Genomic DNA, 20027 nt, shown 5'->3' with positions numbered 1-20027 from the left:
TTTAAAAAGAAATATTTTACCAAAAAAAAAACCCCAAACTTCTGGTCAACAAAAATAGGTCGGCATCAGGGCTTCAAAAATAAACAAAACTCATCCAAATGAAAAGCACTACGAAATAACTGTGTTCTCTAGCCATTTGGTTTCATTTTCCGTGTGTGTCATATAACTTGTTGTTTCATAGGTATCGAACACTTATCAAACACATTATATCACAACAACAACGAGGTGCGAATTTTATTCAGTTTTTTTTTAGTGTAGAAGTGTCCAGAAAGATCGTAGATAAATATACATATATTTTGAACAATACGAAAAGTAAAAATACTGCAAAGAAATGGTAACCGACGCGTATACCATGGTTGGATACACGTATCTTCCAATTTTATATCATAACTTTCACTTTGATCTGAACAGCTACTGAATATTAAATTATTCATTTTTGTTTAGTTTTTCGGTTAATATCAGCCTGATCAAATGCTTAAATTAAATTTCGGTATCCGTATGCATAAAGAGGAAGTTCAATCTTGTCGCATTAGAAAAAAATAAAAATGCAGTATATTGTTCAGGTTATCTAAAAGTGAAGCTAGAGTTTAAACTTGAACCTTCATATTATGTGAGCTGTTAGTACATTATTTGCTATAATTGTCCATATTTTGATTCACTGTAAATATTCCAGATGCAACGTATCATATGACATTGAAGCATATAAGTAATTTTTGCAAATTACATTTTTTAAGAAGCTTTTTGAGAGTTATCCTGGTGACTGGTTCAAAAAGCAGGTTGAAAGTATATAAATATATATCTGATATCAACTGCATGTGCTCACCTTTTGGAATGTGCGTGAATTTTTGGATAATTTTATTAAAACTTATGTTGAACTAATACCGCAGTCCCTCTAGGCCACTATCGCACTACGATCTGTGAAAAAAAAATGCAAATTTTGATGATCTTTGGACGATCGTGTAGATCACAGTTTTAAAGACGTATGATGGTCGTGGTGAGATCTTCATAATTGTGATTAGCGTGGCCAACTTTGAACATGTTCAAAACAATCGTGGTGTGGTCGTGGCGAAATCAGTTCGTAGAAGCGTAGTGAGAGCGCACTAAAGTCGTAGTTAGATCGCAAAGGTCGCTCTACCATCGTAGCGAGATCGTAGCAAAAGCGTAATTCTATTTGGAGACGACAATTACGACCTCACTACGACCAACACGTTATCACCGCGACCCAACTAGGCTTCCACTACGACTCTACCACGCTGTTCACGACAATAGTACGATTCTAGCACGCCCTTGCCGTCCTCATCACGCTCTTCTTACGACCTGAATACGATCATACTACGTATATAAACTACCGACCACTTTTTTATTGTCATTTTCACATAAAATGTATAAAATCTGTCCAGGTTTTGTTTGGCTGTAATGTAACTAGTTTTTTTCTAACGGCTCAACCATGGTTTTCGTTTTAAGACTGTTGGTTTTCCGTTTGAATGGTTTTACACTAGTATTTTGTTAGGCCCTTTATAGCTTGCTGTTCGGTTTGAGCAAAGGCTCAGTGTTGGAGGCCGTACCTTGGCCTATAATGATTTACTTTTATAAATTGTGATAGAGAGTTGTCTCACTGGCACTCATATCACATCTTCTATATCTATTGACACATCTGTGTCATCTCTGCTATCTTCAATATCGTCATTTGAGCTTTATGGACCAGCAACAGGTTGAAATTTAGGTTGGATTGGTCAGTCCGACATTTCTGTTTGGTTAGAATTCGTTACAATTAGAACTTCCTTGCTCTCTTCATCAGCCCCTACCACCACGCCCATGTGTTCTAGTAGATTTTGGTGGCATGACTGTATTGTTTCCGAGGAATCTACGTATTAATCAGAAATTGATGTAATTGACTTGTAATGATATGGAACATGAGGTAGACGTTATTGTTGAGAATGTAGTAAGATCGCGGTATGAACGTAGTAAAACGTGGTAAGAACGTGCTATAATCGCAGTAGAAGCGTGGTAAGATCGTGTTGCAATCGGATAACTCGTGGTTCGATCGTTATGAGAACGTGATGAGCGTAGCAATATCTTGATAAGCGTAGTGAGGTCGCAGAATAAGCGCGGTTAGAACGTGGTATATTCGTAGCGGGATCGTTGTAGAAACGTTATGAGGACGTAGTTGCATCGTCAACGCAAAGAAAAGTTAGATTTTTTGTCCGCTCATGCTGCGACCTCACCACGATCTGAATTTATTTTAGATCGCAATGAGCGTGGTGCGATCGTTGTCTAGTTGGACTGGGGCTTTTGGAACATTTACATTTTATTCTGCAAAAGATTGCTTGAAAATCTTTCAAATTAGCTGGACAGTGATATTGTCGAAAAATAAACCACATACTTTTATAATATTCTGAGTGAAATATATCATAAATGATTATTAATTTCTTTCAGAAGTATTTGATTACGAGTGTGCTTATATTTTCGCTCAATTAATTTAAACACAAAAACCATGTGAGAGGTTAGGTTCATGCCTATATTTTATGATATTTAAGATATGATAGCTGACAAGTGCCCCGCGTCTGATTAAATGTATTTCTTTAATTGCTCTTAACACCCATTTACAATTTACACGAAATATTCATTTGATTATTTTCACATGTACATGTATGGCTATGTATATTGATGAAGTTGTATAGGCAGCTTGTTGTGATCACCGACTATTAACTAAGAATATAATAGTAAACGAAGAATGCGAACTATTTTAAAAAGTTTATTACATATCATATCAATTTATTTTCATACAATCAATTTAATTAAAGTATTACTGTCCTTGTATGTGGAAATCTTTATGATCATCACCCAAAAAGTTTTCACCAATACATCTGTAATCTCCATCGTTATATGGCAAAAAGTTCGATATAGTGAGTACATTTGTAGTGGAATCTACTTGCACATTAGGGCCCAATCGGCTTCCCTGCAAATATATCATATAAACCTACTGTAAAAGTATAATAGAACTCAAACGGATTTAATACTTTCAAATTATTATACATTAACTGATCATTATGTCTCGTACAATAAGTAGCCTTTTCAATAGTCGTCTGGCGCGAAAAGGACGATAACTCAATTTTACAATTTAATGATTTTGGAGACGGTCAATTTCCGGAATTCCAAGCATTATCATCACGATTTTTCCCTTGGCCGTCGACGATAAAACTATTGCTGCATTCTTCGACAATAAGGTATATTTAACAAGGCAGTATTATCAATGTATTATCGTGGTATCAATTTATGTTAGTAATGTAAGATAACTGAATTAATTGTAATTTTGGCAAGGACAATTCATCACTTCCCCTCAATACCTGCTTTTGTAAACTATCACTTATCGGCGTCTCTGGGTGGCAAACCAGATCAATTTCCTGATGATCTTTACTCCAGCATTCTGATTGTTATTAATTTCTACATATTTCCCTTTTTTATATATGGTTGTTGACATCAATGATAGAATGATTGAGATGTATGTGGACTGATGTCCATTCCGACCAGTTGAATCTGTGCTCTACCGGATGCATTTTTAATTATATTTCTCTACTTTTGGTCTACACAATACAAAATGAACTTTTGAATAAATTATATATTGTTTTCATTTTTTTTAATTTAGAAAGTGCTACATTCGGCATGCATCCATCGTCTTCTTTTTGATCAGTTGTCAAATTAGACCAATCTGTGGTCTGCATCCCCTGCATAATTGAGCCTTTTACATACATGTCGGGCCCACTCCCTTATTTCTTTAACGGCTTTCAGTTATTTGGTGGACAGGGGGAATTGATTCCCAGTTCTCTCCCCCAAACTCCTACTTCACTCCATTTTCTGTTCCCCTGCACTCCCATTTTTCATCAACAAGAATTATCTCTGTTTTAACAACACTTTTCTCACGATTAAAACCACCCTGCCTCAAGCTTTCATCCATCAAATTCTCATTTCTAGTCCTCTCATTACATAGTTCTATAATTCTGTCTACCCCTTGTCAGTGTCACAATGACTCGCACCCATTAACAACCAACCATTCGGCCACGAATTATATCATACTATCTGATTTATTTCCTATATGCAAATAATAGTCAGTTTTGTTTACTTTAATCACGTCTATTTTTTTCACATATCTCGTTTTTAACTCTTATGCGGTTTTTTTAATATCAACTACAGTGAAACCTGTCCAAACCGAACACCCGCGGGACTTTGCGTTTTGTTCGGTTTTCACAGGTGTTCGGATTGTAGAGGTTAACGGAAGTCGACACCAAAATAATTGTACTGGCATTTACTGACAAGGGATAATAGGTAATAAAACAGACGACAGTTTATTTTTGTGTTGATTTAGATGTAAATGTAAAAATAAAATAAGATGAAGAAAAACGTTATGATACATTTTTGTTTATAAATCAAACGCCACTCTGTCAATCACGCTCGTCGTTGGGAGATATCCGACGTGGAGTGATTTTGCTTTTCATAATTATTTTCTCATCCGTTAATTCACTGACCAATTCAGATTCACAGTCACTGTCAAATGACGATTCCATTGTTGAATCGGGAACGTCATTGTACGAACGAGTTCTCGGACTAAACTGGTCACCCGCTGATTGATACTTCGGCACACACGATAACAGTGAAACTACGGCAGGGGTCCAGTTTATTCTCAGACTTAATCGTTGCTTAATAGCTAAAGGAAGTCTTCGGGTGCATTCGAATCAAATATATAGGGCCTGTAAAGGGAATCCAGCAATCGAAATCCATTGAATTTGTTGTGTTGCACGACTTCTTAATCCAGTGAAAGGCTTTAAAACTATTATTTAAAAAAAATAGTTTAGCCACAGAATAGCAGTTATGATTTTGTGGCCGTAATTATTTGAGTCTGAGGGAAAGTTTCTTTCTTGTAATTATCGGCGATGTGGGTAGCTGACCAGTTTAACGTTTCCTTACTAAAAATCACTTTATACATGGACACAGACATGCTAATTAGTTTGTAATAACAACTCACAAGTTTATTTAACCTCAAATATCCTCGGGGATACTCTGCCATCCTGTGTTTGTTTAATTAAATCATGTAAATCATTAATAATATTTTATTGTTTTAATTACTATTGATCGATTTTGACAGGTAATTTTTAGATACAAATTAACTAACGAGCCTTCAAAAAGCATTCGGTATTCGGTGTTGACAGGGTTCGTTTTTTTCAGGTTAAATTAACGTTAAATAATAGAGAAATTTTGTGGGACTTTGAAAATTGTTCGGTTTAACCTGAAATTCGGTTTTATCAGGGTTCGGTTTACCCAGGTTTCACTGTATATGGCAGCAACGCACACAAATAAACTATCTTTTCACAAAACCACAAAGATTACATATGAAATACATATTAAGGGTTTTTATTAAAGTTTACTTTGTGAGCCCAAAATTATAAAACATGGGTGAGCAAAATAAATATCTAGATGTTTTAAAAATAGACTATAGTTGATGAGCTATCCCTTCGTGTAAAACGATTTATCTCTCCTGGGATTTAAATCATTGAGATTGAGATTGAAATATCTCCCTTTGATAACAGCCAGTACCAAATAACTATTATTTGTTTGGTGATTTTTCATTGATAAGCAATAGTTAAATTAAGAAAAAGGATAATATTTTCAATTTCAAGGTCTCACAATAGCTTTTTCGCCAATGATTCTAATTTTACATTAAAAACCAAAATTTTGATTAAAAGCTACAATAAGCAAGTAAGTAAATTTTCATCGTGGTGACATGTGTAATAACAGTTCAGTAAAGTACGAATTTATGACATAATCAATAAAAGAAACCCGACCGAATGGGTCTATAAGTCACTTTCAAATCATAAAACGTATTTCTTTTATCACGGATTTCAAACCAAATAATGACAAAAAAAATAAGATAAATTCAACATAATTCATTCTAAGTCAAATGTGGTTTAAGATAAAAACAAATTATATCATAACCATCAATTCAGAGTAATTGTTTTCTCTCTATTCAGTATTGTGCGGCAATACAACTTTCTTTTTTTTTATATAAAACTCAGAATTAAGAATACATAGTATATTGCCTCTCCATTTTAAAGTGTGTATTTCTATTGGAAAGTTGAATATTAAATCATAAACTATAAGTTAGGTAAAAGATAAATAAATATATTAAAAAAATCGAATGGAGAGAGCACGAATTCGTTATACATGTACATGTCACACAAAAAAACGAATATCGATAGGCCAAAGTAGGAGCCTCCGGCCTTTGTTAGTTTTGTATTATTTTAATTCTAGTTTCTTGTGTACAATTTGGAAATAAGTATGGCGTTCATTATCACTGAACTAGTATATATTTGTTGAGGGGTCAGCTGAAGGACGCCTCCGGGTGCGGGAAATTATCGCTATATTGAAGACCTGTTGGTGACCTTCTGCTGTTGTTTTTTTTTATTTGGTCGGGTTGTTGTCTCTTTGACACATTCCCCATTTCAATTCTCAATTTTATTTCCAATTCAAAATCCTACACATATGTCATTTGTCAAATATGGTTTAATTAAGGTGTAATGAAACTGTTTGCATTATTAGGTCTTTCCACTTTTCTGTGGAAAGACCTATTGTTTTTCTTCTGATTATTTTTTTTTTTTTTTTTTTTCTTCCGCCTAATTTTGTTCTTGCGATAAACATTTGTTTCGCAATATGTCGCTTAGATATTTTGTATATGATATCGAACAGTTTATGCGCTTTTGAAATTTACCCTGCGTAAACTAATACTTTTCTTTGTAGGAGTTATCTCCCCAAACACTGTTTTCCTTGTTAGCGCATCTCCTTCGCAACCGTAAAAGATTATGACAAATTTATTTTACAAAACTGCTCGTTATATCCTTCGCATGATTTGTCCTATTTTGACCAAAGCGATATGACCGCTCCATATGAGAGTTATTTCCCCTTATGCATCTGATATAAGTGATATGAATTTCTATCTTATAAACCATAAGTGATAGAGACCTAGGATCTTTTGATTTGAGGTCCTTGGTCCCAAAAAATGAAAATTAGGTCAAGGTCAAAGGTCAAGGTCATATTCTAATATTTGAATTTGGCTTATTTTCACTTATATCCAAAGACTGTATAAGATATCAACAAATTATTTTTACTAAATTGTTAGTTGCGACATGTCGTAAGATGTAAATTTTGATTGCAAGCGTACGTTGAATGTAAAAGGGAGTTTTCTCCCGTCTTGTATTTAAAAATACGCGTTTGGTGATTTAACTCATTAACTAAATATAATTTAAGACCTATGGTCTTTTGATTTGAGGTCCTTGGTTTATGACCTTGAAATTGATCAAGGTCATATCTTAATTTGACGTTCTAGATTTTGACCTTTGCTTTTATTCTATATGTATACATGATAAAGATATACAACTTTTAGAAAAAGGTATCAAACCATTTAACCTTGAAAAAAACAACCGGAAGTGACCTTTTGTAAACCGGAAGTAGCTATTTTTTGTACTTTATTAATATAAAAGTATATAGAACCATATATTTTTGGAATCAGTGTCAAGTAAATATTCAAATATAATCGGAAGTAACATTTTTCAAACCGGAAGTAACAAATTATCTCTCTTATTTAAAAAAAAATGCGTGGAAACAATATATTTTTGGAATCAGCTTACTAGGAGCTATCATTTGACGATTGAAATGACATTTTAAACTTAGTTTCACAACTTTTCATATCAAAATACATTGTTTTGATGGAAAGACCTTCAATTGTTCTCTGAACAATTGGTTTTTAATTATATTTATATCCCATATTGTCCCATTGTTGTATCCATGAATTTAAAAAAAATATTTGTTGGTCAACGACGACTTTGGGTACTTTAGTCAAATGATGATAATGATTGGCTTGATTTTGTCTTAAACCTACAAAAAATTATATAGGGAACTTTTAATTGACAACAACAACACACTATAGCTATCATACGAATTTTATATTCAAGTAAATTAAAGTTTGCATTTTAATCAGGAAAATAATGACCTTTTACAGGTGACTATTTTAAGCCTTGAAGAAAATTTAAAATAGTGACGTCATTCTCTTATATTTAATGCGTATCCTTCGGTTTTGGTTTGTGACCCGGATTTGATTTATTTCTATCGATTTATTAGTTTTGAACATCGGTATTCTACTGTTGCCTTAATTCATTGAAATATCATCCGTGTTGATTCTTTAAAAGATTGACATATCGTTCTGATGGAAAATAAGTCCATGTAAGGATGTAAAATTATTTGCAGATTACTTTTCCCCATATTCAGTAAAAAATTTAAACGTCTAATAATTGTTCATGCGTTATTTTGAATCTTCTATTACCCGTAACGTATATTGCCTAAAAAATCATCAGACTTATTTTATAGTGCACTTTTGAAATAAGCAGGAAATATGCTGACAATTAGTTTGAACTGAAAATAATATATATAGATGATCGAAGTTTAATGACAGTATATTATATTCAACACATGCAATGGATATGCACATTTATCCTGCAATTGGGTGTCCTACTATACAGATACAGCCCTACAGATATCGCTATGCTGTATCTGTATGCTTTAAAGCTCCACCCACTGCCGGACTGAGTATTGTTTGAACCTGTGTGACCTCATAATGTGTATTGAGTTGCATTCCAATGACGATGACAATTGTCGATTTCAAAACTTGAACATGTATGATTGTGTTACAAAATCAACCATGTCAATTTCAGCATGCAAGTTTAGTGAATGTCAAGTCTGAAGCGTAGGACAACTCGTACACTTCTGTTACAAATTTGACAATGTTTTGTTATTTGTCAAGTTTTACTGTTGAAATTAGTTGTTATGATAAAATAAATAATTATTCACCTTGAGGGCTGTATTATTGTTGACCATTCGAGATTCTTTTTTTAGCGAACCCGTCTGCGGCGTAATGTATGATTTTGATATTACTACGCGGGCCTCAAGGGATTACAAATCGAAAATAAATGCTAAATATGTTAGTTTCTTTAAAAAAAACAAACAATATACAGAATTAATTGCAGGATAAAGACAATAACTGTTTAGTGTTTTTAAAATCAGCTGTATTTGTACTCGGCTCGAAACAGATGTAGTAGCTCGCTAAAAGCTCGCATACACCTTGTTTCCTAGCCTCGTTCAAATACAGCTGATATTTAAAGACACTAAACAGTTAGTGTCTATGTATCACTAGTACTAAATAACTGAAATTATCAGATTGGTTCAAATACTAGAACTCGACGCATCTTGCATAAAATCAATAATTGTATATGTAAGGGACATCAGTATGAAATACGAATATAAAAAATATTTGAAATTAATGAGGCGTAAATAGATCAAAACCAAGTTTTAATGATATAAGTCTGTTCTCCCCATCCCTTAACAAAACAAATAATGTGTCGTTATTTTAAAATATTCACTGTTAGTTAAACAGTTTGTTATGGAGAAGATAGACAAAATTATTTACCTTAAATAAGAAATCTATGGTTGGCTTAGGATTTCCTGTTACAAAACATTGAACCGTAACGGTATCACCATATATGATATTCTTTGGTAGTATAACAGTTTGTGTAACGATTGGGAGTGTCTCTAAAATAAAAACAAAGAAGAAAAAACACATGAAAAAGACTTCCCTGATTTAAAAAGGCAAAGAACACTGTATATCACCTTTCTCTAAAATCTATGATTCAAGATATGTCTACGTTCCACTGATTTTACTATTGTGCAGCCACAATATAAATGCGACAATCCTTTATATTGCCTAATTTCAGAAACATAAATTCATATCACTCGATTTAACTTAGCTTTTCTTTAGTCTAAATTCAATAATGACTTCTTAGTTCTTGATTCTGTTTTGTTTCCTTTGTTCATTTGTTCGCCATGCTTAGTTATTTCTAGAAAAAGGAGTTAAGTATTTCTTTTTTATTATATCTTCTGATTTCCTGTATGTTCTTTTTGACCACCCGATTTGGTGGTATTAGAGCTTACAAAGTCCATCCGAATAAGTTTGAAAAGATTTTCATTAAAATTATATATTTACCTTTTTTTTCTTTTTTTTTGTGTAATCAAACGACTAGAAACAAGATTTCCTATATGTTTTTTCTACATTAAAACAGAAGTGACTTTCAAACATAAGTTCAGGTTAAGGGATTTTTGTCAGATTTTCAGAATACCCAATTTTTTTATGATATAGGGTTAAATAGTTTGATCCATAACTCCCAATTGTCTTTTTATATAAGACTGCAATTGCCGATCAATAGTCACCAAACAAATTTGAAGTAGCTTCTACGGACGCCATCACAAGTTGTTTGACCGAACTGGAATAACCGTTTCACAAATGATATAGGATATGTTCCTTACGTCGTAACTACAATCCCCTTCCCTTTCATGAATGTGACCTACCGAATTCGACTATTTACCGGATTTGTAATCACATAAGCAACACGACGGGTGCCACATGTGAAGCATGATCTGCTTACCCTTCCGGAGCACCTGAGATCACCCCTAGTTTTTGGTGGGGTTCGTGTTGTTTATTCTTTAGTTTTCTATGTTTTGTCATGTGTACTATTGTTTTTCTGTTTGTCTTTTTTCATTTTTAGCCATGGCGTTGTCAGTTTGTTTTAGATTTATGAGTCTGACTGTCCTTTTGGTATCTTTCGTCCATCTTTTCTATCTTTGTGATTTGAGGTACGGCTTACGTCTTAGTCAGCCTGTTCTCGTCTTTCAAAACAATTTGTCAACTTGAAAAGAAGATCCTTTACCTTTCAAAATTTTAGCTTATTTTGTTCCTTAGATAATGTTCAAGTGCTTATATTATACATTTGATTTCACGTAAGAAATAAACTCATCATAGATACCAGGATTGATTTCGCATTAACGCCACACTCGCGTTTCGTCTACAAAAGACCAATAAGTAACGGTCAAATCTGAAAAGGTGAAAAATATTCTAAAACAAGATGGCGGCTCAAACTTAGATACTTACGTTGTATTGCAGTAGTGGTCGACGATATAGATGGTGAGGTGATTACTGAATGTGTTGTCGAACAGTTGTAATTACATAGTGGAGAGTCACAACAGTAAGAACAACATCCATGATTAGACAAACTACTACACACCTGAAATTTAAAAGAGTCATCAAATAATGTACAGACACATACTATAGATACATTGATATTCATTGAATACAAATTTTCCAGGATTAAGTTAGTACACGAAGTACCTTTTTTAAGCAAGATATACATACTTTGTCATATTATTTTGGGTTTTTGTTAAGACATATTCAACCAGGTTTGATCCACCATTTTCTACATTTGAAAATGCCTGTACCAAGTCAGGAATATGACAGTTCTTGTCCATTCGTTTTTGATGCGTTTTGTTATTTGAATTTGCCATGTGATTATGGACTTTCCGAATTGATTTTCCTCTGAGTTCAGTATTTTTTGTGATTTTACTTTTTTCATATTCACCCTTCAAAAAATTGAGGGCATGATGTCGTTTACAATTAAATTTCTAGTATAAATATTACATAAAAGAGACGTCACTCCTGTAAAAAAAAATGATTGTTACTGAATATAAAATCAATCTAGGTACTTAGATATAGGAGGCTGTGGTATGAGTGCCGATAATACCACTCTACATTCAAGTAACAATTCATAAAAGTAAATTATTATAGGTCAAGGTAGAGCCTTGATTTTATGATATAAACGTTCATTTGAATTCCATAATGTTCTGACAAGAAATAAAGGTCTGTGAGTGCTCGCAGTACAGTTCTACTAATATATTGATCCTGTAAACATTACTGATAAGGGATAATTTATGAAGTCTTATAAGATTTAGCTTATATATACCTTATTGTAATTAAAGTATATAAAACAAACTGGACGACATGTAAACTTAAGGGGGCTTTTTTTCTTCTTTTTAATTGTAATCGTTATATAATGGGGGGGGGGGGGAAATTGAATAAAAATACAAGATTGAAATGGAATTTCAAAAGAGTAGGTCCAGTAAGACCCCTTTTCGATCCAAAAATATAGCAGTTTTAAAAAAATTGTTGGAATATAAACTTTTAGTTATTTATTGGAAGCAAGAATGCTTCTGCTACATGACTATTGGCTGTTTTATGCACATATATCGGGTACTAGTATCATTGAGTCATGTAAAATTAAATTTTACTGAAATCTTCACAACTCCAGCATTATAGTTAAACTTTAGACGATTTTCGTCTAAAATGAAAGTGGCCGCATTTGTGCTCTTTCTTAGTATTGAATGTTACTTGTATTTGATGAAAAAACTTAACATTTATAAAGGTTGAGGATGAACACTTTCATTTTTGACAAAAACACACCTGAAAAGTGACATTTGTTTCCATATTTAATAGATTTGTCATATTTAAGCTTCAATCGGAGCGTTTTTAATGAATAACTTAGTTAAAATCTTTCATTTAAATTAATTGAATCAACTGAAATAGACATTTATTGTTTAAAAAGTGTGCAAAATCTTTCGATTTATGGAATTGAAAATTGAAGCCAAAACCGGCCCTTACCGGACACACTCCTTTAGCTGCCGAACATATTTTGATTAAATCTGATAAGAAAAATAAACTACTTTAACCTATAATGGTTTACTTTTTAAATTGTTATTAGGATGGAGAGTTGTCTCATTGGCACAGTCAGTCAGTATTGTTTTCTTTTATTGAACTCTTTTTATAAGGGCATACTTCTCTTAAAGTTCCGAACGCCAAACTAACACCATCATCAGTCAATTGTGAAATCTGAGTAAAAACTTAAATATGGCAAACAAGTTATGTCTTTAATCTTATGATTAACATGAGTACTAAGTTTGAAGTTTGTGCGAACACAAAATATTTTTAGAGTAAAAACAGACAACAAATTTTCAGTTTCAGTATCAGTTAACAAAAATTTGGTTATATTATTAAAACTATTTTGAGAAATGTGACCAACATCAAAATTATGGATAAAAAATACTCACACATTTGGAAGATTAAATAAAGATACAGTGTAATATGACTAAAGAAAATAGGTTTTTGTTTTAGAGATTTTTATTCTGTCGTTTTTGTTAATATATTTATTAACTTTTTTCACTTACTATAAGCAAACCGATACTGACTAGAAAATAATTGCATTAATACATATGTACTTACCGCCTTTTTAACGCAACCATGTTCCCATCGAATATGCCCAAGATAATTAGTTACTTGTTGTAGCGAGCAGACCTGTAATAAAGAGCATATGGTACCGGTGTATAGCATTCTTCAGTTTTTATTGGATATTACGATAACGTTTTTGAAATGAAATTGTATGTATCTGAAGCCTTGATTCTATTCTGCAGTATATGGACGCTTTGTTCTCTATTCATACGTATATTGATAGTCATTTTTTAAAAATCTTGCGTAATTTAGATCCGGATATAAACTGTTTCTCTTCATGACGTCACACATAACAATTTCATGAAGTCACACGTAACAATTTCATGACGTCAAATAAAACAATCATGGCGGAAGCGCCGAAAATTACAGAAAGTAAGCTGATATTAGTAAAATATTGAATTCCTATTTCTTCTAAACCAAAAATTGGTTTGTTGTGTTTTTGTATATAATAAAAGAAGTAAACCTTGTTTATTAACATTTTCAATAGCGCTTTAAACATGGTAAAGATTTTGCAAAAAATAAAAGTATGGGTCGTACGGTGACATTTAGTTGTTAATTTCTGCGGCATTTTGGTCTCTTTTTGAGAGTTGTCTCATTGGCCATCATACCATATCTTCTTTTTGTATATGGACAGATCATTTAAGTCCATTATCATACGTTATTTGCATATATGATTTAAAAATTAAGGACTTTAACTCAGTCAATACATTACATATTGATCTGCAAGATTATAATGACGCTCGGACTTCGTCCTCGCTCCATATAATCGGAACAGGGTCACATGTAGCGTATTGATTATTATCTCGTCAAAAGTCTATAATTGCTAAATATTCAAGTAATGCTACTTTGTTTTTTTAACGACAACAGTTTTATCTATCTTGCAGTTGATATGTTTCCATTTTGAATGTGATGAACATGTCATTATATATTTATCGGAATGTACTAGGATCAGGACCCTAAAAAACAAACTGTTACAATCGGATATATACATGGTTAAAATTACCATGATAACAGTGATTAGACCATATTAGAAGATATATTATCTTGTATGTTAATCAAGCAGCAATATCTGAAACAGTGGATTATTTAAGGCAAATGCTATAATTGTTTCAACATATATGGTATATGCTAATTTGTAGACTAGTGCTTTGATCCGTTTAAAAAAAAAAATGGACCAAAAGAATAAAGTGATGACAAACCGTATGCTGATCACACAATGTTAACTGATGACAACTGTCAGGTCTACCACTTAGGTGGCACTTGTAGCAAAGGTTTGAACCTGTTGGTGGTACAAACTCTACAAAAAAATATATATCAAGTGTAAATAAACATTAAATTCGTTATATTTTTTTTGTGGTTATGGTATTGTTTAATTCTGATAGTTTATACACCTAAATGAAATAATTTTATGTATTTAAATTCAAACTGACAGTTTGTTAATCAATTAAAGGTAAAAAAAACAACATTATTTTCACTGAACTAGTACATGTATATATATTTGTTTAGGGGCAAGCTAAAGGACGCCTCCGGGTGCGGGAAATTTTCGTTTCATTGAAGACCTGTTGGTGACCTTCTGCTGTTGTCTGTTCTATGGTCGGGTTGTTGTCTCTTTGACACATTCCCTCTTTCCATTCTCAATTTTATATGTATGTTTTCATCATCTGAGGCCTTTTAGTTATAGAAAAGATTGAAATTTTGTGCAACGGCAATGACAAAAGCCGAAAAAAATATATACACACAGTTACTGGTAGTAAGGATTTGTTATAATTTTAATGTACTGCAATGCTTTATTTGATGAAAATAAGATGACATACGGACATGTAGTGAATTTGTTAGACCGGCAGTACAACTCTTGTTATATTGTTGATTTCAATTGGCTGTTCGGGTTGTGTCAATACGTAGTAAAGTCAAGGTAGACTTGTTATCGGCTTACATAATGTTTTATTCTTTATCAGCACCGTTGCGATATCTAAAATAACGTAACCTTGATAACAGTTATGACAAATACATATTCTAACATAAAAGAAGATGGTATTATAAAATTGCTAGAATATTTTTGTTACGCTTGTTGGATCGAAAAATTAAATATTTGTCGTCTGTTTTCTTTTGGGTATCAATTTTGTCGATCGTAAAAGCCAACATGCTTTTATACTCATAAAAGAAAGAATTTGTTTGCCCTATGCTCTTCAGCTTCGTTTTTTATTTGATTTGGCCTTTTAATATACTTTTTATTCGAGCTTCACTGATGAGACTTATGTAAACGCGAGTCTGAAGCAATTACAAAATTAGAATCCTGGTATCTTTGATGAGTTATTATGATCTTAGTTTAACTGATTTTAGCTGTTTTTGGCACAAATATTTTGTATTTCGATGTTATCGATGCTCTTCAACTTTGTGCTTGTTTAGCTTTTTATCATTTTTATTTGATCGTCACTAACTGGTGAGTCTTATGTAGAAGAACAACACGTCTAAGCATGATGCCCTTGATAACTAAACTATCTGAATAAAACATAAACATTTAGTTTCCAAAGATAAGCAGTACTTGATAAAGACGATATAATAAGTCTAACAAACATAAGACCATATACATGAATAAAATTAAAAAGTTATAACGAAATGTTTATCATGTGTTGATGTCATAAATTAGAGCAGATGATACTAGTTTTAATAGATATGTAACGAAAAGGTATATTCTTGACGCTGAGGTTGACAAATTATACTTTAATTTTGAGGACAGTGTCAAAACATTGATTATATATTTAAACAGGTAAAATTTGAATCCTGTGCGTCTTAGCTAATTCAAATCACATTTATCAAGAAAATCATCATGTAACATCCTATATTACAATTGTTTTTGTGATATCATAACTGGCTATCACAAGACTTAAAAAGGTATACGCGTGCAGGAGTGGGTGCGCTAGAAAGGGGGAGGGGGGTTGAGAGTTATACAAGTTCATTCGATTCTAGATTGAATATATATTCCCAATAAGCCTTTAAGATATTAGTTTAATTGTTGTATTACAGTTCCTGAAAAAGTTTAATCTGTCGCTCCACTACTCCCGCACAAAGTTCTGGTTGATTTTGTCTCTCGAGTGTCTCCATTACCTTCCAATGACTCTGAAAGTTTTAGAGCGTCTTATAGCGTGATCGACATATTACCGACATTCTGATATACGCAAATTCATTTTTTAACATCTTAATCTTTTTATTCGTGGTTTAACTAATTATTAATGACGTCTGTAGGGGATAAAGAGGGACGATGGCAAAATTTTGGTCCAAAAAAGGCAACAGAGTATTCTGTTGGGCATCATTTTGGTGTCCTATAAAACCACTTCGAATAAATCTTATATGATTTCTGTTGTCCAAAATCATTTTTGTATGAATGCAATGTCTGTGTTCTTGAGGTTTCGTCTGAGGTTTGCATAAATGGCATGATATGTTATGTCGATTGCAGCTACTGCTGCTACGGGTAATGTATTCCACCCATCGAGTAGTTGACGCGAATGATTTTTGGATGGCCAAAAAATATCGGGGCATTTTTAATTTCCCAAAAATGAGAATCAAGGTGAACCGATAGCATGAACAGAAACGTCAAAGAGGTAAGACAGTATAACATATGCAAGGGTAGATTCTAAACCACAAAATTACCATCATTAGACGATTTTTGGAAGTTCAATTGCGTCTTACATTTCCGATAGTGTTTCTGGTGTCACAAACCTCTTATTGTTCTGCAAATGCATGAAATATACAAACCCCTTATACAGAAAGAAACAAATTCAGCTTTTAAATTCAGACAAAGGTGAAAGAAAACAAAAAGGAATAAAATACATGCCTTTGAAGAAATATGACCGGGAGTAAATTTTTTAAAATTATAATGCATCATGTTTCAAGTTTAATTGTATAAAAATCGTGATTTAGGTGTTTTGAAACAGATCTAGACCTCGTTTAATGAAAATTTAAGTGGGAAACCACTGAATCTAAAAACATACACTCCTATGTTTGCTTATATAAAAAATTACCGTTACATATATAATTAAGAGTAGGTATAAAACATATTATTATACTTAAGATTTTTTGCATTAAGGGCTCGGTGAAGAGTTCATACACGTATGAACCCTGTGTCTCTGTTGCCCCACACATCTACTGCGTTTACATAACCGCTCACCCACTTCATTATTTTTGCATTAGAGTTTCTTAAAATATTATGGAATTGATTAATATCTATTCCTTATATTTCTTATGGTACACATGTTATTGAATATTCGTTCCATACGGAATTGCATCCAAAAGGATCAAGGCAGTTATATGTTTACACAGGTAATCTTGTCATCGTTTTGACACATTCCCCACATTTAAAGTGTAATTTGTCAACCTTGAATATCCTTTTTCGTAACATGTTAATAATCGTGTTAGAGTAAGCAGTGAACTCTAGTAAATCTTAATACTAAAGTATTACAAATTAGTACGTAAGATGTGTGAATCGTCTACAAAAAGACTTTGACGCTCAAATGAGAAAGTGTTAAACCCGAATAAAACACGAAATGGAATATTTGTTAGGACCCAAAAATTTGAAAAGTTTTGTCAAGTAAGTCAAAGGATATTTCTTGGTGAGATAGTATTAAGAGTATGGTAAGGAGGTCATTGTTTTACATAGCGTTATTTATACATTTAGTCTATAAAAGACCGCAATAATATTTATTTCTGTTAGAGATTTCGAAATTTAAGTAAAGTCTACATGTACGTTTGTAAGATTTTACACACACTAGCAATAATTGATAAACGAGCAAACAGGTAAATATTTGAAAACAAGTCACATGATTTGTATACACCTATGATTACGTATTGATGAAACTGCTAAATACATACTTTCAGCACTACAGTGTCCGTCGATATTACATACGTCTTTATCATTGCAGCACGCAGAACATATACTGGTGCCGATACTTCTTCTTTTTCCGAAAGGCCCATGAGAAGCGGTACAGAACTGAAAAAGTTTTTATAGACTCTGCGTTTGGCTATCAATGCAAAAATTAAGGCATGAAAATAACTCAAATGTCTGCAAGAAAAAGTAAGAAACTTACATAAACAAATAACTTGCAAAAAGTTAAAACGTTAACAAAAATAATTTCGAATTTATGAAAAGGGATGATAAGAACAAAATAATCCGTCTCTTACAAACTAGTATGAACAAAATATTAGATCAGAGACACATCAATTGAAACTTTAAAACAAATCATAAACCGAAATTCAAAAACAACTTTTGGTGTTAGAGTATGTGTCTTAAAGTATCATTTGCCTGAAGTGATTTCATAAATTTGATATATTGTTGACGAGGGTAATATACTAGGTTTTAAAGTGACTTTTGATTATACAACTCCTCACTTATATAGATATCTATGCTTTCTTCTCTTTCAAGTTGAATCTAGAATGTAATTTCCTTCTAAATTTATCCATTTATTGAATCAGGAGGTCCAATTGGCCTTTTCAGAATCTAACGAATCATGGGTAACTTCATTATTTGTACCCTAACATGAAAATAACGTCACGACATTGGTTAAATTCCCATTGTTTTGGACGTTTTTAACCAATCACGTCATTTCGGTGTACATTTTTGAAAATATTACCCAGAATGTATTAAATTCTGAAACTGCGAATTTACTTTACTGCAACCGGAAAAGATATTCTTACGTTTATAAGTTGTGCGCTTTTTCCACCCAGTTCAAGACATACTAAGTAGAATGTGGTTGATATTATACACGAAATCAGCCTAATGTAGGAGAGCATATAACGAACTAGAGATCGACGAAACAGAGGACACATTGAAGTATGCCTCATATCTCAGACATTTACCGTTTGAGAAAAAATATATTCCACAAGATGAATAATTTTCACTTCGAAACTAATATAAGGCCGACACTGTTTGTGCAGGATCTACTCACCTATTTAGAGCACCTGCCTATGTTTATTAAATTTCTAACAAGCGTTAACGTTTCTGAGTCCTGAGTTTTATATGTACTTCTTTTTTGTACTTTTTTGTCATTTCTTCAATTTTTGTTTGGCAACACGTGGGCGACTTTTGTTAGTGTATTCTTTGTATCTTTCGCATTATTTTGTAATGAATAATCTGAGAAATGAATACAAACCGAATATTATCGGCTGATAACAACACGGACAGAACAGGGTAGTGAAATATACCACATTGTTTATATAGGAGCAGAATATAAATCAAATGGTAACTCACCTGCGTGTCTTTACACCCTACGTCGTACACTATTATTCCATCAGTAGTAACGTATTTTTCAAGATAACATTCCTGAAATTGTTATCAAAGGAACAATGATTATAAATGTATACACCATACACGCGTCTCGTCTACATAATATTTGTATCCTAAAATGCCCTGCACCAGGAAGATGGCCATTATGATATTATAGTTCGTTTCTGTGTGTGTTACATTTTAATGTTATGTTTCTGTTGTGTCGTAGTTCGTTATATTTGATGCGCGTCCTTCAGTTTTAGTTTGTAACTCAGATTTGTTTTTTCTCTATCGATTTATGCATTTCGAACAGCAGTATACTACTGTTGCCTTTATTCATCAGTGACGCTCAAAATAAAAGTATAGTTATTTTTAGTAAAATTTGAGTGATATAAAGTTGTGTGAATATTTATGGAGACAAACAAAAAAGCCGCTCTATCAAATTAAAATAGTAACTTCATCTGCTAAATCAGCTAAATATTAAACGGATTCTAAAAAAAAAGACAATTACCTCGTTTTTTCCACATTCCGACACATGGCTACAATCTAATGGCTGTGTTACAC

At 32.6% G+C, this 20027-nt stretch overlaps 1 protein-coding gene across 1 annotated transcript in view; it reads right to left on the bottom strand.

Moving 5' to 3' along the window:
- Positions 1 to 19247, bottom strand: part of LOC134717804 (uncharacterized) — a 28065-nt gene extending 8818 nt beyond the window's left edge. The window contains exons 1-7 of the mRNA XM_063580297.1: positions 19224 to 19247; positions 18074 to 18191; positions 14407 to 14504; positions 13202 to 13273; positions 11024 to 11156; positions 9509 to 9630; positions 2811 to 2959 (exon numbers count right to left, since the gene is read on the bottom strand). Coding sequence (XP_063436367.1) covers positions 2811 to 2959; positions 9509 to 9630; positions 11024 to 11156; positions 13202 to 13273; positions 14407 to 14504; positions 18074 to 18191; positions 19224 to 19247 — 716 coding nt within the window. The remainder of the gene's footprint in view (positions 1 to 2810; positions 2960 to 9508; positions 9631 to 11023; positions 11157 to 13201; positions 13274 to 14406; positions 14505 to 18073; positions 18192 to 19223) is intronic.
- Positions 19248 to 20027: the final 780 nt, after the last annotated feature.

The sequence above is a fragment of the Mytilus trossulus genome, chromosome 5, assembly GCF_036588685.1.
Source record: "Mytilus trossulus isolate FHL-02 chromosome 5, PNRI_Mtr1.1.1.hap1, whole genome shotgun sequence".
Classification (NCBI taxonomy): Eukaryota; Metazoa; Mollusca; class Bivalvia; order Mytilida; family Mytilidae; genus Mytilus; species Mytilus trossulus.
This window is presented reverse-complemented; position numbering and strand designations above follow the sequence as displayed.